Below are 26,356 nucleotides of genomic sequence, written 5' to 3'. Positions count from 1 at the left end.
ACAATATACATTCATGGCGTAGTGGAAGGAAGCAAAAGCACTGTGGCAAATTTGTAAATGATACAAAAATGGGGCAAATGCAAGCTGCAAACGTTTTACAGATAGTTTACAGAGAGGTTCAATGAGTGGGCAATAAGTTGACAAATGGAGTATAAGGTGGGAAAATGTAAAATTGTTCACTTGGAAGGAAGAAGGATAAACCAGAATATTAAGGAAGTGGAATTGCTCTTAAGCAGAGCCTGCATTTGGGATGCAGAGAAAAATTGTGAGAAATAACAAGGGAGTGCTGAATCATTATATGTTATTGAAGTGTAAACAAATTTGTGTTGTTGTTCCAGCCCTCCTTATGATGATGATGAATCTTCAAGCTACCGATCCTCAAATTATTCTCTGCAGAGAAACAAGAACTCCAGGTCTGGCTCTTTGTCTTTTCTGTGAAATCTTCATACGTTAAACACCTAATGTTTTTAAAGATTGTTCATTTCTTACTATAGACAAACATTTGTAAGACCAAGGGAGAATTGTCTGTACAGAATGGGGATTGTGGTGTAATACAATGACATTTCTTCAGATTAAAAGTCCTGTATTGATACTTCCAATTTTCTAAACATGCTTTTCCTATTGTATTTTATCGTGAATTGTTTTATCCAAAATTTTAGCTTGTGTTTACCCCTTTTGCTTTTCTGACAAGAACAGTTTCTTGAAAACCTGCAATCCCACCCTCCAAAATGACCCACAATCCTTCAACAACCTAGCGGACACCTTGGTGCCAAAAAATGGCCCCGTTTTCCATGTGCCTTTCCAGAAGTATCCTTGACCTAATATCCAGGGCAACACTGACCTCTCCACTTTGTGCAAACTTCTGATTTCCTGTCTTTAACAGAGATGGAATGATTTATGCAGAGAATTTAAGTGGATGGGGGGGGGGGGGGGGGGGGGGGGGCTTGGTAGGTGGCTATGTTGAATTGCCTCCCTAAGCAAACAACCAACAATAAAATGAAGAGAACCAGGAATGTGCAGGAGACCAGAATCAGTGCAATGGATATTATATGGAGGGAGAATCAAAGTTATTTGTGGCTGTGTTTACAGTTTCATAGTTAGGAGGTACACTGGCTGTAATGCCTGAAATCTACATCCAATAAGGGGTGCGGAGGAAATCTTTCTTACTTATTACAGCAGAAAAGGAGGCCTTTCAGCCCATTGAGTCCATGTGGATGTCAGCAGAACAATTCCATCTGTCCCTGTGGTCTTGTAACTTATTCTGCTTCACATGTTTCATAAACTCTCCTTTTAGGTTCTTTTGTTACTTACCTGCACTAAAGAGTAATTTATAGCAGACGACCAAATGGTATTTAAGACACAACCCCAAAGTGATCACAAATCTGCTTTTTGTTTCCTCAGCTTCGTCTCTTTCAGATGGCAAGAATCCTGCAAAAGTGATAACTTTAACCACAAACTACACCAGTGCTGGACAGTAAGAAAAATATATCCTTAATTTGCTTGAGTAGTTTTGTAGGGTAGAAATTTCTTTGATGGGATCAAGCTTTACTTATAGATGCTGACAAACTTCTCCACTGTGAAAAAAAGATGCAGTTTATTCTCCAGTGCAGGTATAGCCACTCTATATGTAAACAGAAACAAAGTTGGTCAAATTATGAATGTCAATGTTTAGCAGTGGACCTCAAAGTTTAAAGGTTTCTTGGTCCTAAGGTACTATACTTTCAAAACATGAAAATCATGTGTGTCTCCATTATAATCCTTTTGAGGCTGTCTATCCATGACATTGAGATAAAGGCAATATCAGAGACTATCACAGGGCTGGTTAGGAGTAGCCCTTGAGCGCTTGCTAATGGAACATACAGGAAGTGGTTTATAGAGAAGATGTCAAGGGTTACTAACTTCCAAGCCAATTTGAGGATTCAGTGGAATATTCAAAATTGCAACCAGTGTTTTGGTTTGGAAGCAGAGCAACAATGCGTGTGAGTTAGAGCAAAACAAAAGCCTCTTCTGGCCGCTTCTGTCATTTCACCTTTGAAGTAAAGTGTGTTCTGTGGAATGTTTATCCACTTTCTAACACCAAACTGTCTCTAAATCAGACATTTGTTAAAAATTGGCAGTACTGGAAGGAAGAAACTGAAACTGATGTATTGACCTAGTACGATCGGTTTGTAAGACAAGCTTTTCACTGTACCTCGGTACAAGTGACAATAATAAACCATACCAATACCAAAAAGAGAATGCTCTATTGAGGTTTGTGTTCAGATACTTCGTGAAGCTAGTGCAAAAGGAATCTTTATCCAGTCTTTGTCCTGAAGGTTACTTGATATTGATGCCTTTTAGTTAAAGTTCAATGGTGAACTTATCAACTGACCACTTGGCTTTGGATGATTACATAAACTAACTATAATTGCAGCCTGAATGAACCAGTTAGGAGCCAGCCCCTCACCACCAGTAAAGTCATAAAGGGCCAGTGATTTTCAAAGTGATAACCGAACAACAAAGGAAAAGTAATTCAGCCATGCAAGAACAAGGATCAAAAAAGTAGTTTTGCAAACTGAGCAAGTAGTCTTCTCTGGTCGGATTCAATCCACAAAGCCATGGCTACGCACAAAATTCCTCAAGTCCTTCCCATTGCTGTAAGCATTTCAGAGCAGGTCTTTTGGTTGCTGGAGAAGTCCATTCTGAACTTGGCCATGATTCTGGGACAGAGTCACTGTTATCAAGTGTATTATCTGTACTATTTAAAATGCAAATCAAACCCACATCCAGGCAAGCGATATTGAGTGGGGAATGTGATCCTTACATATGCCTTCCTGCCTTCATTATAGGTTGGCCATAGGGAAAGCAGACATGTTAGGATTTCTACTTCAATCTATTGAAGATACCACAATGGATAGAGAGCAAATACAAGATGCTCTCATCTGAATTGTCGTAATTTTAGAGTGCAGGAAGAAGGGAACAGAATTACCATCTCTTGTGATCGAGGTCCCCTAACCAAAATATACCTTGGTGCTGCACACAAAGAATTTTTGAGAGATCTTTGTTCAGTTTGTTTTCAGATAATGTCCTGAATAAGAACAGTAATCAAATGGCATTATTTTTTATAAGAAAATCATTGAACAAATATAAATGTACTGCAAACTTTCACCAGAGTAAAACTCCAATAATCCAGCATGCTCGGGACTTTGGTCATGCTGGATTGGCAGATTTTCCGGACAGTTGGATGTTATTCCCTATTAATACACCAACACACTTTTAATTCACCTTTTTTTAGATTTTACACAAAGTATAATAAATTTTCCAGTGAGTTTAAAGTGACTGTGGGAATGGGGTCTCAATGTGATTGAAGGGAGTTCAGGAGCACTAAATGTTAAACCATCGGGATTTCTGAATGATGGGAGAGCGCATTATCGGTGTTTTACTGTGAATGCTTAAATGTATAAATTATATGCAGGAAAAGGTTAAACTGCATTTCTTCTATATATTGGGTGGATTCTGTTTTCTTTGTCCTATAATGCTGTTTGCAACTAACAGTTGGTACATGGTAAGCCCATTGATCAGAACTGATAAAGGTTGCCCTAGTATGGTTGAAGTCACCTCCAGCTCCACCTCCTCCCCTCCCCATGACTTCTCTTTCCTTGATCAATGCCAAGGACTGTGCTTGGCATTTCCTCTCCACACAGACAGGAAACTGTGTGTGAGTTTAAATCCAAGCACGAGCCCAACCTATGGCAAAGCCAAGTGTGCCATCTGTTTGTTACTTTTTGGGCTTTTTCTGATAACACATTGGCCTGTTCCTTCATCTGATTTTAAATGTGCTCCTGTGCACAGTTTGTAATCAGAAATAAGGGAAAATTATTGCTTTATTCCTTTTTGCCCCCTCATTCCCTTTCGATCTTCATTCTAACATCATACGCTTCAACTAATTGTATAGCAAAGGATAATGGTGATCTTCCAGAACCTTATTTTGAATTTGAGTAAGTGTGTAGTAACAGTGTTTAATTATCCTTAAATTAAGCTACAACGTTTGGTTTGCAGGACTATGAAAGATAAAAATGTGTGCAGCCAATGCTTCAAACCATTTAACACGCCCCAAAAATGATCTTGGAGGACTTGGACATTAACTGCCACGCGTCATGCCTTAAGGTATAATAATTTGTGTGGTAATGAAGTCACCTCTTATAGATTGGTGAAGTAATCATAGAATGGTGGACAGTTATTCAGCCTATCAGCTGAATAGATCAGTTTGGTGGAAGGGTCTGTTTCTGTGCTGTATGAAACTATGACTCGATCTCATGCTGGCTGGGGAAGAGCTATCCAGCCTAATCCCACTTCCAGCTCTTGATCAATAGCCCTTTCGATCACAGGAGGTTCTTGCATATATCCAAGGCAAATACTCTATGCAGGATCTTCATTCCTAAATCTTAATATAAAGGCAGCAATGTACAAATCCTACCACAATACCACCAAGCCTTATAGGTTAAGTGAGTGGGCAAGGGTCTGGCAGATGGAGTACAATGTCGGTAAATGCGAGTTCATCCCTTTGGAAGGAAAAATAAAACAGATTATTATTTAAATGGTGAAAAGATGGCAGCATGCTGTTGTGCAGAGAGACTTGCGAGTGCTTGTGCATGAATCACAAAAGGTTGATTTGTAGGTGCAACAGGTTATCAAGAAGGCAAATGGAATTTTGGCCTTCATTGCTAGAGGGATTGAAATTTAAGAGCAGGGAGGTTATGCTGCAACTATACAGGGTAATGGTGAGGCCCCACCTGGAGTACTGTGTGCAGTTCTGGTCTCCTTACTTGAGGAAGGATATACTGGCTTTGGAGGCAGTGCAGAGAAGTTCACCAGGTTGAGTCCAGAGATGAGGGGGTTAGCCTATGAGCAGAGATTGAGTCCCTGGGACTATACTCGCTGGAATTCAGAAGAATGAGAGGGGATCTTACAGAAACATATAAAAATTATGAAGGGATAGATAAGATAGAGGCAGGGATGTTGTTTCCACTGGTAGGTAAGACTAGAACCAGGGGACATAGCCTCAAGATTTGGGGAAATAGAATTAGGACAGAGATGAGGAGAAACTGCTTTTCCCAGAGAGTAGTGAATCTGTGGAATTGTCTGCCCAGCGAAGCAGTGGAGGCTACCTCATTAAATATATTTAAGACACAGTTTGATAAATTTTTGCCAGTAGGGGAATTAAGGGTTATGGGGAAAAGGCAGGTAGGTGGATCTGAGTCCACGGCCAGATCAGCCATGATCTTATTGAATGGCGGAGCAGGCTCGATGGGCCAGATGGCCTACTCCTGCTCCTATTTCTTATCTTCACATGTTCTAAACCTAAGTCCCATCTGCTATAATCATGAGTAAATGGCCCATCTTGTCCCTATTATCAACTAATATCAGTTAAGATTTAACACTGTCTTATGTGAAAGAGTAGGTTGTTTCCACTCTGTGGTAAAGCAAGAGATGCCTACTCAGTACCAGGACCATTGGAAGCTTAACTAACATTATGCAGACCCACAGGCATACATGTGCAGTCTAATAGCCATGTAACTTTTCCTTTGAAAGATAATTAATAATGCCCTGTTGTTTATTTACATACAAAATTCAATAGTGCATCCTTTCTGTCAGTGTTATCTGTGAAACTGAGTCACATCATCCGTATATCTATCATCCTTCAGACATTAATCTTTATACTTTAGGATATATCCTCAAAAAATGTATTTCCTGTCCATGTTTTTCACCTTCATAATCTAACCAATTCTGCAACAATTAGTTGGGGATTTATAAGTAGATACCAATCTATGGAAACTCCTCCCAAGCATTAATTACAAAATGACTTTAGGTTTTGCCTGGATAATTGCCATTTAGGCATCATCCCAACTCCCCCAAAGTCTACCTGACCAAACACCTTAAAGGAACAGCTTAAAGACAATGAGGAATGATAGACTCATCATCACTCCTGCTCCACCCCTCGAAACTAGTGCACGGGAGATTAGTAAATCTGTGCCATATGAAAGAAAAGTTATGTTGATATTTAATTTGGCTTTGTTGGAAGGATTTGGATGAGTGGACGAGGATTTACTGTCTCTCAGTGCATTCCCACAGATTAAATAATTACATTTTATTTTGCTGCAGTGTCAAATTTGCCACCAATCGCTTGAAAACCTGAATGCCGGAGACAACATCTGGGTTCACCATCACACCGTGCATTGCGAGAAGTGCTACGATAAAGTAAAAGGTGAGTGTCAACATGTATTGTGCAAATTAAAATACTGGCCTGGCTTTTGTTGACCATTTAGCATGGAGCTCACAGATTTTATTTTCACAAGTACTGTTAGATCTGGGGGCTGCCAAGCAAACACAAAATTCCCAATCTTATCAGACTACTAAATTTGGCATCAGGGAAAGAACTTGTTGAGTTTCCCAGGTGCCAACGTTGGGAACCTCCTCTTGGATCCCATACCAGGTTAGGCTTGGTGCAGAATCTCCAAACATTGAAGTTAAAGTTTGCTAAATGGTATTTGATTTGCTGTGAAAATTCTTTGAGTACCTTATTGCTTCTGCATCTGAATTAACAAAATATGGAATCAAGAAGGCCATGTTTAGTTGAAAAATGGACATAGAATTTTTTTGAAATTTCAAGATGGCACACCTGAAACTAATGTATTGTTAAAAGCAGGCATGTAATAGCTTGGGAAGGAGCTATATATGTAGCTTAAAAATATATTTCGACTACATAAGTTAAATTGCAATCCTATCTATGCCCCTGTTGCATTGATAGCAAATCCCATGGATATCTTCATGTACAAATAGTTTGCAGTACTTTTTATAAACATGAGCTCACATAGAATTAAGTCATACTCTAAGTCTTGCCCTGCCATCCATGCAGAACAACCATCCTTGCCACACTACATTGGTCCAGTTTTATCAACATTTTGAATTCAGAACTCTCATCATTGGATTCAAATCCCTCCATGTCCTTGCCCTTCCCTGTGTCTGTGAATACCTTAAGTCATCCTCATTCTATTCTTCAGAATACATTGAGACACAACAAATAAATATCAAATAGAGCTAGAGGGTTATTCACAAGACAGCATACCGTTGACACATGCCTTAAGTTCTTCGTGAAAATGGAATGTATCTGAAACTGTTCCTTTGTTTAAAGAAGCAGGCATATCACATGACTCTGTGGTCCATTATAAATACACACATGGACACTGAGAAAAGATGTTCCTTGAATAGAGATAAATTACAGGAGGTATCTGCACTTCTCTCATTCTGTCCTTTTCAATCTAATTGTTCTTCCTCTGGTGACAGTGTCTTCAGCTGTCAAGGTATAATCTGAAGGTAATCCTTCCTTAAAGTGCTTCTGTCCAGCTATCTCTCTTTCCTCCTTTAAGTTGCAACTTAAAACCTTCCTCTTTGATCAAACTCTTGATCATCTGCCTTAGTGTATCCTATTTGGCATCAGCTTTTGTTTGATGGTACTCTTTTGATCATTTTTGTAGAGACACTATATAATACTGTATAAGTTGTCATTGTTTTTGTAATGTCTGTTTTGTATTGATGTTATCTGTATCAGTCTATGGTCCTAACTTGAAATAGAAAGGCTAAAGGAAATTCAATAATTTCCTGTTTAGGCTGCCCTATTCAAACTTTCAGTATAAGTGCAATGCAGCACTTGAGAAATTTATTATGATAGTTCTTTAAATTTACAACGAGTTTCAGGATTTGGGATCGAGGACATTCTGCAATATCTCAGAGAATATTTCTCTATCTTGTTGGACAGGAATTTTGTACCATGTTGGCAGCTGCTGCATGCAGAAATGCTGTTTGCTTCACGTAACAAATGGTTTTCTGTCATCTAACAATTCAAAAGCTTTGCAATAAAACTTAACAACGGATAATAAAGAATAGGTGTAAACTGAAGGATATTCCTTCAGCAGTTTTCTTTCACACTGAATCTTAATAAAGCAATGTTCTTTGTATTTTCTTCCATATCAGGTCTTTGGAGTAGATTTTAAAATATGCAAAGAAGTACTAAATAGGCAATAGTGAAATTGTTGCCCATGTCACCTCTCTCCTTGGTGTTATCTCCACTAAAGTCAGTGCAAATATAAATTGGAATTGATGGAAGGTGGTCTGCTAACTTACTACTGCTTATTTTATACAAAAGTACAAGGTCAACACTTTCCCGGCACTCAGATTGGTAGACCTTTTACCACTCTGTTATTCTTTCTTCCTTCAAACAATAAACTTTTAAGCTTCGCAATTTAGGAATTTATCTTTGTAGGCTTAAGCTAAATAACTGCTCTTTTGTCTGCTGCCTGTTATACTCTGCTCCTGATATTCACTTCCACTGAAGTTAATGGAACCAAATTTCAGTAGGGGGATATAATTGGTTTCTGATACTACAGTATCCATTTAATGCTAGTGAACTGAGATGAATTTCTACCCTTTCAAAGTGGTGCCATTTAATAATAATCTGCTGATTTTCCCCTCTTCTCTTCTCCACAATGGTTATTATGGACCTTGGCTTACCCAGAGTATTTCTTAAAAAAATTCTTCAAAAGCTTTGGTGAAAACTAGACTGACTTGTAATGATGTGTTTCACTTTATGAAAACTGTATCGTTAATGAAACATTATTCTACTTGATTTTTAATACAAAATGTGTCATTTGATAACAAGATATAGGATTTTCATTTCATTTCTAAACCTGAAGAACATCTCTGTTTTTTTGTAGTGCAACTTGGGTACTAAATGGACCCTCGGAAAGATTTTCAATTGAACAACGACCTCTCTATGGTTTGGGATCTATTGGGGATTGGACAACATATTTACAATACATTTTAAACTTTAGAAGCTATCTCATACAAATTATATTGCCTTTCTCTAATTGTAATTTCTGGAGTCTATTTTAAAATACTGTATCTCTAAAATCTCCTCATGTTATGTACTATGGGTCAAGTTGATGAAAAGAACCTGTGTTATGTGAACTTGAAAGCATTACTTCTGGTGAAGGTGAATAGCTGCCATGAAATAATTTCTTTAATTGCTTAATGTATATTTAAATAGGAATAATAAGATCTAATAGACTTTATTTCTCAAAACAATACTTATCAGTTTATGCTATTGCAAATCAATAACTACTGTGTTCATTTTGCTTTACCCTTTATCCAAAGAATAATATGCCCCCCCCAATATAAAAGGATAAATAACTGATTAAAATACATCAATAGAACAAAGAACCTCCATTTAATACAAACCTGCAATGCAGATTTTTTCAGGTTTCTAATATATAATTACAGGACTAAAGAAAAACCCAGACATACATTAAAGTTTTAACGGTGTATTAGTAAGAGTTCAGATCTTGAAGCAGCATCTTAAACCACTGTGCTGCAGAAATCTTCTACTTGCATGGCTAAATTTGGCAATATTCTTAAAAATTGAAAATGTTCAATAAAAGTAGTATTCATTGACTAATCGTGCTACACAGTATCATTGGTGCACTGCTAAATGTGTCATGCACTGTCCTACTTAATATGACAATACTCTTTCTTTAAAGGCTGGCATTGTCATTGGAACTAATTTCTTTGCTAAGCTTTACAGAGGTTTATATTTCTATATGGTACAGAAAATGTGTATATATCATTTTCTTTTTATTTCAATTATTACAGTTATCTTTGCAACAAATGAGTGGCCAGATTTTTCTATTAATGCACAGTAATAGTTTTTATGGCTGATTATAACAACCGAGGCATTTACAAGATCATTCAAACATGTGCACACGCTAATGTGTCCAAGTTGTGGATTTTTCTGATGGTAGAAAGAAATAATCAGGCATTTTTCCAAGTCTAACCCACCAGCTGGATAGCAGTGACAAAAATGATCTTAGTTGAATTCAGCTTCAGTTTATACTTGTCACATTGGTGTTGTAACATTAGAATAAAGGGAAAAAAACATTGTTCTACTGCTAGTAAAAACTACTTCTGAATATTACCTACAGAAAAAATATGGCCCACTTAGTCTTAATATGTTGAAAGATAGTTTCATTTTTTTAATGTATAAAAATGTGGTTTAAGTTGGCTGGGATTCAAAAAGAAATTGGAATTGGGCAGATTTAATGGCATTCTTGGCTACCATATGCATGTTTCACTATCTTTAAATGTGCCTCCTTATTTACTTGCCAGAGTGCTGATCCATTGTGCTCAATTGATATTTAGTTAATTTATTGACAATGTAGGTTTCAAAATCAGATCTCATGAAAAACCACGAGGACACATGCTTTTATGAAACTTTGAAAGCAGAACATATTTTAAGTTCTCAGTATCTCTAATGATTGACCATAAATTTGGATTATAGAGACAACTGTACTGCAAAAAAAACATTGTTTACTCTAATGGATCTAAGCAATCAACTTATCTGAGGCAATCAACAATATGATCTCCCACATGGAATGATATTTTGTAACTGAGAAATATTGAAACTCCTGTGTTATGCATTAGTGCATGAATATACAGTAAGAAGTATTGCTGACACAGAGGTATTTTGTTGACAATATTGTGCTAATAAAAAGAACTAAGCAAAATAATAAGGTTTTACTCTTAATTAGGTGTGTGTTGAATTTGTAATTTGGAACCCATTGCTTTTATTTCACATTAAAATGTTTAACTTTAACTCAATGTTAATTTTTTTACTCATTCAGGGGGGTATGGTTGTTGCCCAAAATCAGCATTTATTCCTCACCCCTAATAGTCCTTGAACTCCGTGGCTTGCTAGGCATTGCTGAAGGCAATTAAAACCCAAACACATTGCTGTAGGTTACAATGCGACCAGATCAGGCAGTTTTACTTTCCCTAAAGAACATCAGTAAATCAAATAATTTGCTGTAACAATCTTTCATCATTGTTGAAACTAATTCTTTCAATTCGATAATATTTTCTAATTCTCCTGCTGCTATAGTTGAATCTAAATTCATAAGTATATGAGAAATAAAATCAAGAGTAGGACATTTGGCCTCTTGTACTTGCTCCCTTGTTCAATAAGATCATGGAGGAATCTGTATCACAGTGCCACTCCCCTGAACTACACCATATCCCCTGATTTCCTTCCAAAATTAAAACCTAGATCATCTACTTAGGCTTTCAGAGTTTGTACGTTCTCCCCGTGACTGTGTGGGTTTCCTTTGAGTGCTCCGGTTTCCTCCCACGTTCCAAAGACATATGGGTTAGGAAGTTGCGGGCATGCTATGTTGGTGCCGGAAGTGTGGCGACACTTGCGGACTGCCCCCGGAACACTCTACGCAAAAGATGAATTTCACTGTGTGTTTCTTCTTATATATCCAGTAAACATTACATGTTGACCTTGATTCAATAACTTTATCCTCCATCACCTGCTTTTCCCACTATCAATCCTTTTTCATTTTGGCAAGTGTATCTTTGCTATCCATTACCTTAATAGGCACTGGTTTTAATCTCAGAGAATTTTGTCCAGATTTGTCTCTGTTGGATGAAAGTACATGCAAAGGTAATCATTAATATGGTCTTTTCCAATGTTTCCTATATTTTTGAAGAGACACAAAAGCTTTGAACTTGTGCTGTGGCTGATCAAGAGCGAGGGGAGGAAAGGGGATGTGGTGTGAGGAGAAGATTGTGGGAGAGGCTATCATGGGTGACAGAGAGCTAGTGGGAGATCTACTCCATGGAGGAAAGACGGACACAGATGGATGGGAGTGTGATTGTGATGAGAGGATTATTGTTCCATGGGCCTTGCCTGTGCATTACAATTTTATGCATGCAAGGTCAAAGTAAGCAGTATATCTCAGCTACAGGATATCTCTGCAGGCGTTCCTTAGTGTAGTGTCCTGGGCCCAACCATTTTCAGCTGCTTCATCAATGACCTTCCTTCAATTGTAAGATCCGAATTAGGGATGTTCACTGACAATTGCATAAATTTCAGTACCAATTGCGACTCCTCAGATAATGAAGGAGTCCACATCCAAATGCAGAAAGACCTGGGCAGTATCCGGACCTGGGATGATAGGTGGCGAGTAACATTCTTGCTACAAGTGCCAGGCAATGACTGTATCCAGCAAGAGAAAATCCAGTTATCACCTGCCCCCCCCCCCCACCGACATTCAATGGCATTGCCATTACTGAATCCCCCACTCTCAATATCTTGGGGGCTACCATTGGCTAGAAACTGAGCTGGAGTAGCCATATACACAACGTGGCTACAAGAGCAGGTCAGAGGTAGGAATCCTGTGGTGAGTACCTCACTTCCTAACTCCTCAAAGCCTGTCTGTTATCTACAAAGCTCAAGTCAGGAGTGTGATGGAACACTTTCCACTTGCCTGGATGAGTGCAGCTTCAACAACGTTCAACAAGCTCAACACCATACAGGACATTGCAGCCCACTTGGCAGGGATCCCCTCCACCACCTATGCACAACAGCAACAGCTTGTATCATCTACAGGATGCACTTGCAGCAACTCACCAAGATTCCTTCGACAGCACCCTCCAAACCCATGATTTCCACTAGCCACAAGGGCAGTAAAAGCATTGAAACACCATCACATGGAAGTTGCCCTGGACACCACACACCATCCTGACTTGGAAATATATCAATGTCGTTGGGTCAAAATCCTGGAACTCCTTCTCTAACAGCATTGTGTGTAGCTCACCACCACCTTCTCAAGGCAGTTAGGGATGGGCAATTAAATACTGGCTCAGCCTGCAAAGCCCACATCCCCTGAATGAATAAAAAAGCACTGCTACTTGTTACTGTGCTTACCGATCAGCATGCCATATTCATAGTGCACTACAACTTCATCATCTGCAGCCCTTTGTCGCCTCCACCTATCACCTCCCAGCCTCTGTCACTATTTCCACTCTCCCCTCCGCCACCTGCCTGTCATCCTTCCTCACCTGGATCCACCTATCATTTGCCAGCTCTTGCTCCACCCCTTCCTCTCTTTATCCTGGTTCTCTCCCCTCTATCTTTCAGTCCGCATGAAGCCTCTCCACCTGAAATATTGGCTGTCCAATTCCCTCCACAGATGCTGCCTGACACGCTGAGTTCCTCCAGCAGCTCATTTTTGCTCCAGATTCCAGCATCTGCAGTCTCTTGTATTTCTATGATTCAAGGTGCTCCTTCTGAAATTCTCCATGGTTTAAGTTACAAGTATCAGCAATGCTTAATCTATATTCCTCGACCTCTTTCGTCTTTTATTTTCAGACTTGTTGGGATTCTGTCTAAGTTAGCTTTGATGTTCAGATTCAATTATTACCTTTATGCTTTTTATACTTTTATTTATTTCATTCCATTAAGTCTATACAGGCTGCCAGAGCAATCGCAAGAGTCCCACTCTCCCACTTATTTCCAGATAACCTATCTTATCTCACATACTCATCAACTTCCCCTGATTCTCCTTCCACCCGCCTACACCACTTACCAACCTGCACCTCTTTGGGACAAACAGAGGAAACCAGAGCACTAGGGGAAAACCCACATGCATTCACAGGGAGAAAGTGCAAACTCCACTCAGAGGCCAACCAAGATCAAGGTCAAACCCCAGTCACAGGAGCCTTGCAGCAACAGCTATAATAGTTATGTCACTCTGCTGTCTTTGTTGGGATACACTGCAGCAGATATACACAGGTGAACGTATGCCATTAGTCGCTCCCCACCAAATCTATTGTTGCTTACCATTAGCTAGGTTTGCTCTAATATGTTGAGGTTATTCTTAAGATTCTTGTGTCGCAAGTTGCTGAAAATATGTGCTGGTAATATTATGCCAGCTAACTGGACAAGTAACTTTGTGTCCTCTCAGTTGGTCAGCTTGAAGAAATAAGAAACAGTGCATGAACTGAGAAGGAAGCCTAAATTAGAGTCAAATTAGGTGCAGTCATAGAATTGGATGGAATAAAAATAGAGAAAGCAAACATAAAGCATTTAACTTAAATCTGCACCCTTTTAAAATCTCAAAGAACAATTAAGACTTAAATAAAATGATAGTCTGCTCTTGTAATGATCAATTTTCAGTACCAGAGAGGGTGACTGACTGAAATTAAAATGTGAATGAAAAACACGATGATGCTGGAGGAACTCAGCAGGCCAGGCAGCATCCGTGGAGAAAAGCAGGCGGTCAACATTTCGGGTCAGGCCCCTTCTTCGGGACTGAAGATAGGAAAAGGGGAAGCCCAATATATAGGAGGGAAAAGCAGAGCAGTGATAGGTGGACAAAATAGGGGAGGCGGGGTGGGCACAAGGTGGTGATAGGTAGATGCAGGTAAGAGATAGTGATAGGCAGGGGCGGGGGAGGGGTCAAAGGGAAGGAGAAAAAGGGGAAAAAAGGGGGACAGTAAAAAGAGATAGGCTAGGAAAGGGAAAAAGAGGAGAAGCATGGTGGGGAAGAGGGGGTGAGGATTACTTCAAGTGGGAGAATTCAACGTTCATGTTAAAATGTATTACTTTGCATAAGAGCACTGAGAAACAGTGAATGTTCAGTGGTGAATTTAGTTCTTGAGTGCGACTTAAACACATCAACTTCAGGATATTTAATTCACGTCAATTGTTGAGCCAGACAGCAAAGTGTTCCTTTGGTGAAACGAATGATAGAGCTTCATCTGTCAAAATACTTTGATTTTACATTTATTCACTCACCTGCCCTTGCCTGAAGTTTCTGTCCTATTTATTCAGTGGAGAATACCATGTGCATTCTTGGCACTTTGACAACAAACCATGGACCTTTAAGGTGTGTGACACAAATGGAAACACACACACAGGTGTATGTGTTGGCAAGAGATATCCAACACACAGGTTTGTGTTCCAAACTTACTTAAGCATACAGAGAAGCATCTCTTCTAAATATAGAGTTAGGTCAAATATCAGCCAAAATCTCCATAATGGTTTATTATAAGGCTAGAAGTCCCAAAGAGCTTTCTGCTTATCTGAAGCTCATGAGCTAAGTATATTGAAAGGGACATAAACTAGAACTTCCAGCTGAAAATAAGTTACATGAGCTCAAGATACTGAAGGAAACACATGCAGTTAACTGGACTGAATATTGGAGGAGACATGCACCAGTACCTGGGATGAATATTCCAAAGGAGATGTACCCAGGTACTTGGACTAAATATACAGGAGAAGAAAACAGGTACGTGGGCTCAATATAATGAAGGAGATGTACAGTACCTGTATTGAATACGCAGGGGTACTCGGTACACGAATACTTGGGCTGAATATACCCAAGGATACAGGTTTGCTGCTTTAAAACTAAGATAGAGCAACAGTATATATAAATATTTAATGCATTCGTACGGAGCATTAATGCTCCAGTAAGTGAATGGTTGCCACACACACACACAAGGATGGTGTTTACAGTTGTAGTTGGCTGGCGTTCTTGCAAGATGACAATGCTCCTTTTCGAGGTGGTTTGAACCTACCTCCCCCCAGCTTTGAATTGAAAAAAAGACTTTTAGATTGCGGAGAGAAAAGCAAGTCAGCTGAATTTATTGGAAGAGGCAGTCCCCACCCCGTGAGAGTCGGCGCTGTGATATGGAGAGGGGGGTTGGCAAATATTCTAATGTAGAGGAGGGTTCTGCGCTCCGGCTCGTCGCAGTGTTTTGCAGCTCTCTTTGTTGTGTGTGAGGCAAAGGGGGAAGGTTGCAGCGTGAGTGGCTGCTGGAAAATCCCCACTCGGGCTCCGGGAGCCCCGCTGGGCAGGTGTAGCGGGGCGGGGGAGGGGGAGAAGTGGGTGCGAGGGATGGAGGCGCCCTTGCTGAAGATGATGGGGGCCACGGGCGAGGTGGGCTCCAAGGTGAGCGCCGAGCTGGAGGTGAAGAAGCTGCAGGAGCTGGTGCGGAAACTGGAGTGGCAGAACGAGCAGCTGAAGAGCCGGGCGAACGCCGCCGCCGCCGCTCCTCTGCAGGTCTACCTGGGCTCCGGCGGCCGGCACCAGCCGCCCGCCCCGGCTCTCCTCCACCCGCCTTACAGCTCCCCTCCCCAGGGCTCGGCTCACCCCCAGCCCGGCGGCACCCACTGCCCGGCCGCCAGCCCCGAGCCCCGCGCACCCAGGCTGCTGCTGGATGAGGTCGACATCCTGGACCTGGAGAACGGCCGCTGCAGCGGGGACGATGACAGCTGGTATTGTTTCACCTTCTCCTCAGGGGTGGCCGGTTTTTGTCTTTAATCTCCCCCGTCCTGCTCGTTATCACCCCCTTCCTTCCCCCTCCCCCTTTCCCCCTCCCCCTTTCCCCCTCCCCCTTCCCCCCTCCCCCTTCCCCCTCCCCCCTTCCCCCTCCCCCCTTCCCCCCTCCCCCTCCCCCCTTCCCCCCTCCCCCCTTCCCCCCTCCCCCTTTCCCCCCTCCCCCTTTCCCCCCTCCCCCTCTCCCCCTCCCCCTCTCCCCCTCCCCTTCTCTCCCCTCTCCCCCTCCCCTTCTCTCCCCTCTCTCCCTCCCCCTCCCCCTTCTCCCTCCTCCCCTTCTCCCTCCTCCCCTTCCCCCCTCCCCCCTCCCCCTCCCCTCCCCCTCCCCTCCCCCTCCCCCTCCCCCCCCTCCCCCTCCCCCTCCCCCTCCCCCTCCCCCCTCCCCCTCCCCCTCCCCCTCCCCCTCCCCCTCTCCCCTCCCTCTCCCCTCTCCCCCTCCCTCTCTCCTCTCCCCCCTCCCCCTCTCCCCCCTCCTCCTCCCCCTACCCCTTCCCTCTCTCCCCCTCCCGTCCCCTCCCCCCGCCCCCTCTCCCCCCTCCCCTCTCCCTCCTCTCCCCTCCCCCTCCCGTCCTCTCCCCCCTCCCCCTCTCCCCCCTCCCCCTCCCCCTCCCCCTCCCCCCTCCCCCTTCCCCCTCCCCCTTCCCCCTCCCCGTCCCCTTTATCCCCCCCTTTTCCCTTCCCCCCTTCCCCTTTCCCCTTCCCCCTTCCCCTTTCCCCTTTCCCCTTCCCCCTTCTCCTTCCCCTTCCCCTTCCCCCTCCCCCTCCCCTTCCCCCTCCCCCTCCCCTTCCCCCTCCCCTCCCCTCCTCCCTCCCCCCTCCCCCCTCCCCCCTCCCCCCTCCCCCTCCCCCCTCCCCCTCCCCCTCCCCCTCCCCCTCCCCCCTCCCCCTCCCCCTCCCCCCTCCCCCCTCCCCCTCCCTCCCCCTCCCTCCCCCTCCCTCCCCCTCCCCCCTCCCCCTCCCTCCCCCCTCCCCCTCCCCCTCCCCCCTCCCCCTCCCCCTCCCCCTCCCCCTCCCCCCTCCCCCTCCCCCTCCCCCTCCCCCTCCCCCCTCCCCCCTCCCCCTCCCCCCTCCCCCCTCCCCCTCCCCCTCCCCCCTCCCCCTCCCCCTCCCCCCTCCCCCTCCCCCCTCCCCCCTCCCCCTCCCCTCCCCCCTCCCCCTCCCCTCCCCCCTCCCCCTCCCCCTCTCTCCTCCCCCTCCCCCTCTCTCCTCCCCCTCCCCCTCTCTCCTCCCCCTCCTCGCCCTCCCTCCTCCCCCCCTCTCCTCCCCCCCTCTCCTCCCCCCCTCTCCTCCCCCCCTCTCCTCCCCCCCTCTCCTCCCCCCCCTCTCCTCCCCCCCTCTCCTCCCCCCCCTCTCCTCCCCCCCCTCTCCTCCCCCCCTCCTCCCCCCCTCTCCTCCCCCCCCTCTCCTCCCCCCCCTCTCCTCCCCCCCCTCTCCTCCCCCCCTCTCCTCCCCCCCCTCTCCTCCCCCCCCTCTCCTCCCCCCCCTCTCCTCCCCCCCCTCTCCTCCCCCCTCCCTCCTCCCCCCTCCCCCCTCCCCCCTCTCTCCCCTCCCCCTCCCTCCTCCCCTCCCCCCCTCTCCCCCCCTCTCCCCCCCTCTCCCCCCTCTCCCCCCCTCTCCCCCCTCTCCCCCCCTCTCCCCCCTCTCCCCCCCTCTCCCCCCTCTCCCCCCCTCTCCCCCCTCTCCCCCCCTCTCCCCCCTCTCCCCCCCCTCTCCCCCCTCTCCCCCCCCTCTCCCCCCTCTCCCCCCCCTCCCCCCCCTCTCTCCCCCCTCTCCCCCCTCTCCCCCCTCTCCCCCCTCTCCCCCCTCTCCCCCCTCTCTCCCCTCCCCCCTCTCTCCCCTCCCCCCTCTCTCCCCTCCCCCCTCTCTCCCCTCCCCCCTCTCTCCCCTCCCCCCTCTCTCCCCTCCCCCCCTCCCCCCCTCCCCCCTCTCTCCCCTCCCCCCTCCCCCCTCTCTCCCCTCCCCCCCTCCCCCCTCTCTCCCCTCCCCCCCTCCCCCCTCTCTCCCCTCCCCCCTCTCTCCCCTCTCCCCTCCCCCCTCTCTCCCCCTCCCCCCTCTCTCCCCTCCCCCCCTCTCTCCCCTCCCCCCTCTCTCCCCTCCCCCCTCTCTCCCCTCCCCCCTCTCTCCCCTCCCCCTCTCTCCCCACTTCCATTTCCTTCACCCCATAATTCCTATTTCTGTACCCCAATATCTCTATCCCACTCCCCGCTTCTTGACCCCTTCCCATTTTCTCCCACCCTGGGGGCCGTCTGCCCCCAGCTCACTCATCCTTTTCTGCCTGTTCTCTGCTTTCTATCCTTCCTTCTTAGACTCCTTGCCCCTCCCAGCACCTTCTTTTCCCTCTTGTCAGATCCTTCCTCAGTTCCCCCCACCCCAGCTCTCTGATTTTGCTCCCTCACCTTATTGAGCTCCCCATTAGTTCTCCTCAACCCCTAACCCCTTGAGGAACCAACCCACCCCCCTCCCCTCACTCTCTGTTCAGGCCCTGTATTTTATCTTCATGATTGCCAACAAAATATTTTTCTACCTTGTTATATTGTCCAAGTTTTTGCCTTGTGTTTATGCCTGTGGCCCATACCATTTATGAGTCTAGATGTTTCATCTATTAAGTTTTATGTTTATCCCATGTTCATATTTTATAAGATCTGCCAATTAGCAGAGCATTTCTTTTTCAGAAGAACACCATTTCATCCTAACTTGGCTCTAGGTTGATTGGTCACTGACATGTTTGTTCTTTTTGTGATGCGCCGTTTGATGTCATCTTCCTTCTGACTGACCATAGACAGAGTATATTATTAGATTCTCGATTAGCCTCCTCATTAAAAATTGAAACACAGTTTGAGACCATTGTGTGTTGGAAATAGTTTGCTGCTTGTCACATTTTGTAGCTATATTTTAACAGTCCTTGGGATTACCAGCCTCCAGTGGGGGAGTTTGTCTGAATAGGGAATGCTAACAATAGCGAAACAGAAGAAAGCAGAGATCTGTTAATAAACTCCAGGTTCCCAATTCTAGTGCTCAAGCTGTCTGATGCTGAACAATAATCAATGAATTATAGCAAACCTTTGCATATCTTCTGTTTTTCTTTGTTGACAGTTGTGTGCAGGGCCTTTCTTAATTATCCAATTGGGTGAATGTTGATTTGCCCCAGAGTTGCCAAAGAGGAACATACGAGCATTATAAATGCCCCAGGGCACCGCAATTATAATAAATAAGTAAGCAATAATTAAACAATGTGCTTAATAAAGCAACAGGAAAAAAACACCAATTAAATTATAATATTGCTGCCTAAAGTGCATGATCTACCATATAATACCCATTGGCCTTGTAATATTTTTATTGACCATTAGAATGCTACTATGTGACTTCAAGTGGCTCCATCAGCTAATACACTGTAATGTAAGTTTACAAAAAAACAGTGTGTAAAAGTAGGACTTTAATTGCATGATAGGTACTGGTATTTAAACAAGATGGAGTCTTCACATCTAAGATATATAGCCAACTCCACATTGTTCCCTGATCAAGGGCAAAAAAAACAAACTATTCAATAATACCTAAACGTTAGAAATTCCAATGGAGATGCGAGAGACTGCAGCTTCTGGAATAACAAACAAGATGCCGGAGGAACTCAGCGGGTCAGGCAGCATCCGTGGAGGTGAATGGACAGTCAATGCTTCGGGTCGAGACCCTTTATCTGGACTGGAAGATAGAGAGGAGATAGCCAGTATAAAGAGGTGAGGGGAAGGGGTGGAGCAACAGCTAGCATGCGATAGGTGGATCATCACTCTTCCTCACCTGGATCCACCTATCATTTGCCAGCTCTTGCTTCATCCCTTCCCCTCATCTCTTTATGTTAGCTATCTCCCCTCTATCTTTCAGTCCAGATGAAGGGTCTCAACCTGAAATGTCGATTGTTTATTTCCCTCCAAAGATGCTGCCTGACCTGCTGAGTTCCTTCAGCATCTTATTTATTGCTTTAAATTTCAATTTTAACAAATTGGGAGTGCAGCAAAACCTATTGCTAAGACAAAACTTAATGCTTCACAAAAACAAGGGGTAGATGACCAATCAGCTCGGAGGTTTTGCGATTTACTTTCCTTGTGGAGCAAGCAGAGCTGGAATGATCCCTGTGGGAATTAGAATGAAGATGAGGGTCTTCACTGCTTCAGCTGATTGTCCCACCCCAAAGGAAAATCTCTCTGTTAAAAAAAATACCTTCTATTATGCACTTCCTAAGCCTCCAGTGATGGCCTCATTCTGCATAATTTTAAAAGCCAGAGACTTTCTCCCAACTTCCTGGCTGTTTTTGGCTCCATCTTTAACATTAACCAGGCTTCCCTGCAATCATGAATGATCAGGCATGAGCTGGCTGCTTGTCTCCTGTAGTTCTGCCCAGGAGATAAACTGGAGCCTGTCACCTCTAACAATTCAGTGATGTAGTCTGTTATATTATCTATTCAAGTGCAAATCAGGTTGTGGAAATGCTATCACTGAGCCAACCTGACAGAAAATAGTGAGATGGATCTTCAATGGCCAACTGCTATATTGATGTAACCATTAAGACATTTAAGGAACATAATTGGACATCTAATGCTCGTGTTATTGGCCGCAAAATAGTGGGAGTTTCTGAAAAGCTGATAGAAAAAAAAATTGGATAAAGTGCTCAATAGGTGGAAATGTGTTGCAATGTTTTGGGGTCTTCGCAACATCAACTTTGGTGCATCAAAAGACGCCAAGGTACTTCACAGAAGCATGAACTTTAGATTTCTTGGAGGGTTGGACGAGATTACAAAGTTGGATACTTTACTCACTTTGCGCCTATCCATTGGATGTGCTCACTCATCAGACCTTTTCTTATTTTGTTTCTAATATCTTTTAGTGTAGTATTGATGGATATGACATATCTTTATGATTACATCAGAGTTGAGTGGTAATGTGAAGCAAACAGAAGTATTATTGACTAATAGTGAACATAGTGTAGTTTAAAAAAACAAGATTTTCTCCCAGAATAAAAGACACAATTATTTTCAGTTTCTCAAGAGTGTATTAATATGAATCAAGTGCACTGTTACATAATTCTTTGTTTTATTTTTGTATTTATCAAAGGAAGGCATAAAATTATTGTATGCTTGAAAGCATAAGGATTCTTTTATGATCATTCAACATTCCCAAAGGAACAGTCACATTTTAATGAGTAATCTTTTAAGTTATTTAAATCAAGCATGATGAAGTATAAGGAATATGAGTGGGAAAAGGCCATTGACCCCTCAAACCTGTTCTCCCATTCAATAAAATCATTGCCGATCTGATCTTTGTCTCAACCCCAGTTTTTGCCTGTTCTCTATAACTCTCGATTTCACCCATGGTCTCGAATGTATTCAAAATTGGCCTCCGTAGTTCTCCAGAACCCTTTCAGAGATAAATTCTTCCTCATCTCCAGCTTAAAAGAGTGATCCTGTATTCTGAAGCAATGTCATCTAGATTCCTTCATGAGGGGACATATCCTCTGAACATCTTCCCTGTCAAGCTCCCTCAGAATCTTATACGTCTCAGGAAGATCACCTGAATTCCTTATAAATTCCATTGAGTAAAGTTTAGACCTGCTCAGCTTTTCCTCCTCATCCATCCCAGGCATCATCCTAATGAATCTTCTATGAACTGCCTCCAATGTAAATAAGGAGAGCAAAACCGAACACAGTATCACAGGTGCTCTGTACAGTTGTTGCAGGACATTCCAGTTGATATTCCTCCTCCCCTTGTAAGAATGACATTTATTTACCCTACTAACTACTACATCTGCATGCTCACTTTCTGTGCTTCATTTACCAACTCACTGAGATCCCTGTGTGCTTTAATCTTTCTTCATTTAAGAAATGTTTTACTTTTCTGTTCTTTTTAGCAAAGTGAATAACTTCATATTTCTCCATATTATACTCCATCTGCCCATTTTTTGTGCACTCCTTTAACTGATGTACATCCTCTTGCAGACTCTGTATCTTCCTCACAACTTGCTTTCTGACCATCTTTGTATCATCAGCAAATTTGGTTAAATACACATGGCCCTTTCACCGACATTGTTAATATTGATTGCAAAGATCTGAGGTCCCAGCACAAGTCCTTGTGGCACCCACTAGTTGCAGTTTTCAAATGTGAAAAGCATTCATTTATTCTCTGTTTATTGTTAGTCAATCCCCTGTCCATGCTAATATATTACTCCTGGTGCAGTAACCCTTTACGTGACAACTAACCAAATGCCTGTATAGTGGTGATCATATGGTGCGTACTGATGGAAGAACAGAGAGGTGCATAGAATATAAGGTTATGGTACAACTTTATAAAACTTTGGTTTGTCCACAACTGGAGTATTGAGTGCAGTTTTGGTTGCCACGCTATAGGAAGGATGTGATTGCATTGGAGAGGGTGCAGAGGAAATTTACCAGGATATTGCATGGGATGGAGTGTTTCTGTTTTGAGGAGAGACTGGATAGGTTGGATCTGTTTTCCTTGGAGCGGAGGAGACTGAGGTATGTGACATTATGAGAGGCATAGTTAGGGTAGATTGTGAGAATTTTATTAAGGTGGCTAAATCCAGAGGGCATAGGAGTTAGAGGGGATCTGAGGAAAAATGTTTTCACCTTGAGGGTGGTTCCAATCTGGAATTCCCTGCTTGGGAATGCGTTAGAGGCAAGTACTCTTACAATTCTTTAAGAAGTATCTGAATGATGAGCACTTGAATTGCCAAGGCACAGAAGGCTATGGACTAAGTGCTGGTAAATGGAATTAGTGCAGATGGGTGGTTGATGGTCATCATGGACAAAGTAGACCAAAGAACCTGTTTCTGTGCTATATAATTCTATGTCTCTGGGATTCATCCAAATGGTTCCAGGGATAAGGGAGCATTAGGATGGAGAAGCTGTGATCTTTCTTGTTGGGGCAAAGTAGATTTTATAGAGGCATAGGAGATTATGACTGGTAGGGTAGATAAAGAAATTCTGTTTCCATTAGTTGATGATGTAAGAACTAGGGAACACAGATATAAGGATTTGGGCAAGAGGAACAAGGTCAGGTTAGGAAGAATTTTTTTTACGCAGCAAGTAATATGAACTGGAACTTGCTGCCAATGAGTACATTGGGAGGTGACTGGGAGGTCAATGACTTCAAAAGAAAATTGGATATCACTTGTGGGGAAATAAACTTGCAGAGCTGCAGGGATAAACCAGGTAATGGGACTGATCGGATTGCTCTGAAGAGTTAGCATGGACTTGATGGGCTGAATGGCTTCCTCCTGTGCCATTATAACTCTATGACTTTATGGACCTTGGATTTAACCCAGTGTATATGTGTGTTGGTTTCTCCTCTCTGCTTCTTGTTAATGTTCCATGGGAAATTTTTTTGGATTTGCATGAATGGGAAATAATGTTCCATGGGAATGGCAACCTTTGATAATGTTCCTGTAACTTTGATTTACAAGATGGTGCAAGTTTCATTCCAAGTGTGTACAATGATGGTTGGTTTGGCCATTTAGGAAAACTTAAAATGGGGTTCTAGGTCCTCTGAAGTTGGAAGAATGTCAGTACCATGCAGCATCCATCATTAAGGACCCTCACCACTCGGGACACACCCTCTTCACAATACTACCATCGGGGACAAAGTACAGGAGCCTGAAGACCCACACTGAATGTTTTAGGAACAGCTTCTTCCCCTCCACCATCAGATTTCTGCATGGTCCATGGCTCCATAAACACTACCTCATTATTCCTTTTTTGCACTCTTTACTTATTTTAGTAATTTATAGTAATATGTCTTTACCTTGCACTGTACTGCTGCTGCAAAACAACAAATTTCACGACGTATGTCATTGATGATAAATCTCTTTCTGATTCTGATTAATTCAGGTGCCCTGCTTAATATTCAAGTCTCCTAGTCCTCTCGTGGCAAAATTGACTATGTGGCAACCATTTAAAGGCTTGAGAAAAACACAGAATCAATATACTCCAGGGTGCTCCCAATGGTCAAATGCCACATCAGATGAGTAATGACTGAACAGGATTCCTACTGTCCCAATACCTTATTCTGTGAAAATACAGCCCAGGAACCTCACTGATGTGCCTTTATTTATGCTTCACGTGATAGGCTCCTTTCAATATCACAAATGGAAGGGAATCTTTGTAATGTAAATAGGACTCTGACCATTGCAGGGTGGAAATGGTTGACATAGACCTTTTGCAGACTCCAGTTAGTTCTGAGAGTGATGGAACAAAGCAGGCTCATGAAGGTGTGGATTGCATTATTTTTGTGGACTGCAAAAGATAACATAATGTAGATTGCTGCTGTCTTCTAATCTCCTGACTTTCAGAAGTAAATGAAGATCAAAAATTGCAAGGTACTGGGAATCTGAAACAAAAATAGAAAATGCTCAGCAGATCTGGCAGCATCTGTGGAAAGAGAATTAGAGTTAACGTTTCAGGTGAAAGACCCATCGTCAGAACTGGGAAAGAGAGAAAACAAGTTAGGTTCAAGTTGCAGAAGGGCGTGGGAAAGAGATGGATAGGACGAGAGGAATATCTCTGACAAGGTGTGACCGGAATTGAAGTGGGATGGGCTGTTGATGAAGTTATCTTATTAGTGAGGGAGGTTAGAGAGAAAGAAAATGTATAAAGGGATTTAAAAAAAAACTGCAAAGTGTAGAGTATGTCGGAAATGCTCAGCAGGTCAGGCCATACCAGTGGTCTGCAGGTCAGATCAGGCCAGCAGGTTGGACTATGCCATGTGAGAGAGGGAAGGTTGGCTCAGTTTCTCCTCTCTTGACTACCATGGTCTGACCTGGACATTTCTTAAAGCTCTGCGCTTTGCAGCTTTTACATTCCCTTTGTGCACGCTTTACCGAACTACCCTTACTTCACAACCTTTAATATCCATTGTTTGTGTTTCCTCTCTTTCTCTATCCTCCATCTATCAATGATAGGTTAGAAGGAACAGCTGACAAGTGCCTTCCCAAATCAGCCCTTCTTGCTATAAGTGAACAATAGCAAACTTCACATTTCAACTCGTATTTTAGTGCAATGCTTTTAATTCATCATCTGAAATAATTACCACCATCAACAGATCTGTAAAAATAAATAGGTGGGAGGATTTTTTTTTGAAAAGCTTAAAATGCCACTGCCAGGATAAATTTATAACTTAGCTTTTTGCTGCACTTTTTTTTCATTTGAGTAACTGTCATATTCTAATTGTGATGTAGTTGCTCTATTCTGCAGAGGTCATGGGGCTTGAGGTTCATTCATGCAAATCCAAAAAAAGATGCGCTCTACTGCTAAGAACATAAGAAAGAGAAGAAGGAGCAACCAATTCATCAACTCCTGCCTGTTCCCTTATTCAATCTGATCATGGCCGATCTTTTACTTCAGCACTGCTCCCCTGCACTGATGCCATATCCCTTGATTCACTTAATATCTCCAAATCTATAAATCTCTGCAGCAGTGACAGAGCCTCCACCATCTCTTGGGTAGAAAATTCTGAAGATTCATGACCATTTGGCTGAAGAAATGTTTATTCTCATCTTTGTCCTGAATGGCTAACCCTTTATTTTGAGACTGTGACACTTGGTTCTGCTCACCTCAGCCGGTGAAACATCAATTCCCTATTTCCCCGTCAAGACCCATCTTGAAAGTCAGGCTATACAAGAGTTGAACAATGCTGTGCATGTTTCTTGATGTCTTAGCATTCGTTGGGAAATTTATTTCCTCGTTTTTGGCTGCATTTTATTCTAGCTCCTTTCTATGGCTTTATCCCCCTTTCCATCCCAAGACATTTGTCAACAATCATGTCACACCCAAAATTCATCTGCGCTGAGATTTTCAACCTCACTGGTCTGCAAAATGGCAGTTCTTATGTATTCATGGAATAACCAGGTTTCCCTGACACCCTTTCCTCAGAAACCATGTTATATAAAGACCAAAATCAAAGCTGCATCCTTTGTCCTTGCTGACATTGGTGACCTCCAACAACCTCAGATGTCACCTTGTGCGCCTTGACTGCTTTGCCCTTGTGGATCGTGATTGCAATTGTTCTCAGCCTCCTAGCCTCAGGATCATTCCAAGCTGCTGCCACATCTGTCATTGAGGAGATCATCTGAACTCCAAACT

At 43.4% G+C, this 26,356-nt stretch overlaps 1 protein-coding gene and 1 long non-coding RNA gene across 3 annotated transcripts in view; both read left to right on the top strand.

Annotated features, from left to right (window-relative positions):
• The first annotated feature begins 1,378 nt into the window (after nt 1–1,378).
• Nucleotides 1,379–10,666, top strand: LOC127576021 (uncharacterized). The gene is made up of 4 exons (XR_007957158.1): nt 1,379–1,474; nt 4,039–4,146; nt 6,142–6,244; nt 8,751–10,666. It is a non-coding gene; the product is annotated as an uncharacterized LOC127576021 (long non-coding RNA).
• A 4,926-nt stretch (nt 10,667–15,592) lies between these two features.
• The window catches only part of slain1a (SLAIN motif family, member 1a), a 92,023-nt gene continuing 81,259 nt past the window's right edge, over nt 15,593–26,356 (top strand). Inside the window, exon 1 of one of the 2 annotated variants that reach the window (XM_052026297.1) lies at nt 15,593–16,153. In XM_052026297.1, coding sequence (XP_051882257.1) covers nt 15,774–16,153 — 380 coding nt within the window. In that variant the 5' untranslated portion in view covers nt 15,593–15,773. The remainder of the gene's footprint in view (nt 16,154–26,356) is intronic. The other variant, XM_052026295.1, reaches the window with a different exon arrangement.

Source organism: Pristis pectinata, chromosome 11 (genome assembly GCF_009764475.1).
Source record: "Pristis pectinata isolate sPriPec2 chromosome 11, sPriPec2.1.pri, whole genome shotgun sequence".
Taxonomy (NCBI): Eukaryota; Metazoa; Chordata; class Chondrichthyes; order Rhinopristiformes; family Pristidae; genus Pristis; species Pristis pectinata.
Note: the sequence above shows the minus strand (reverse complement) of the source record. Positions and strands in the feature narration are given on the sequence as shown.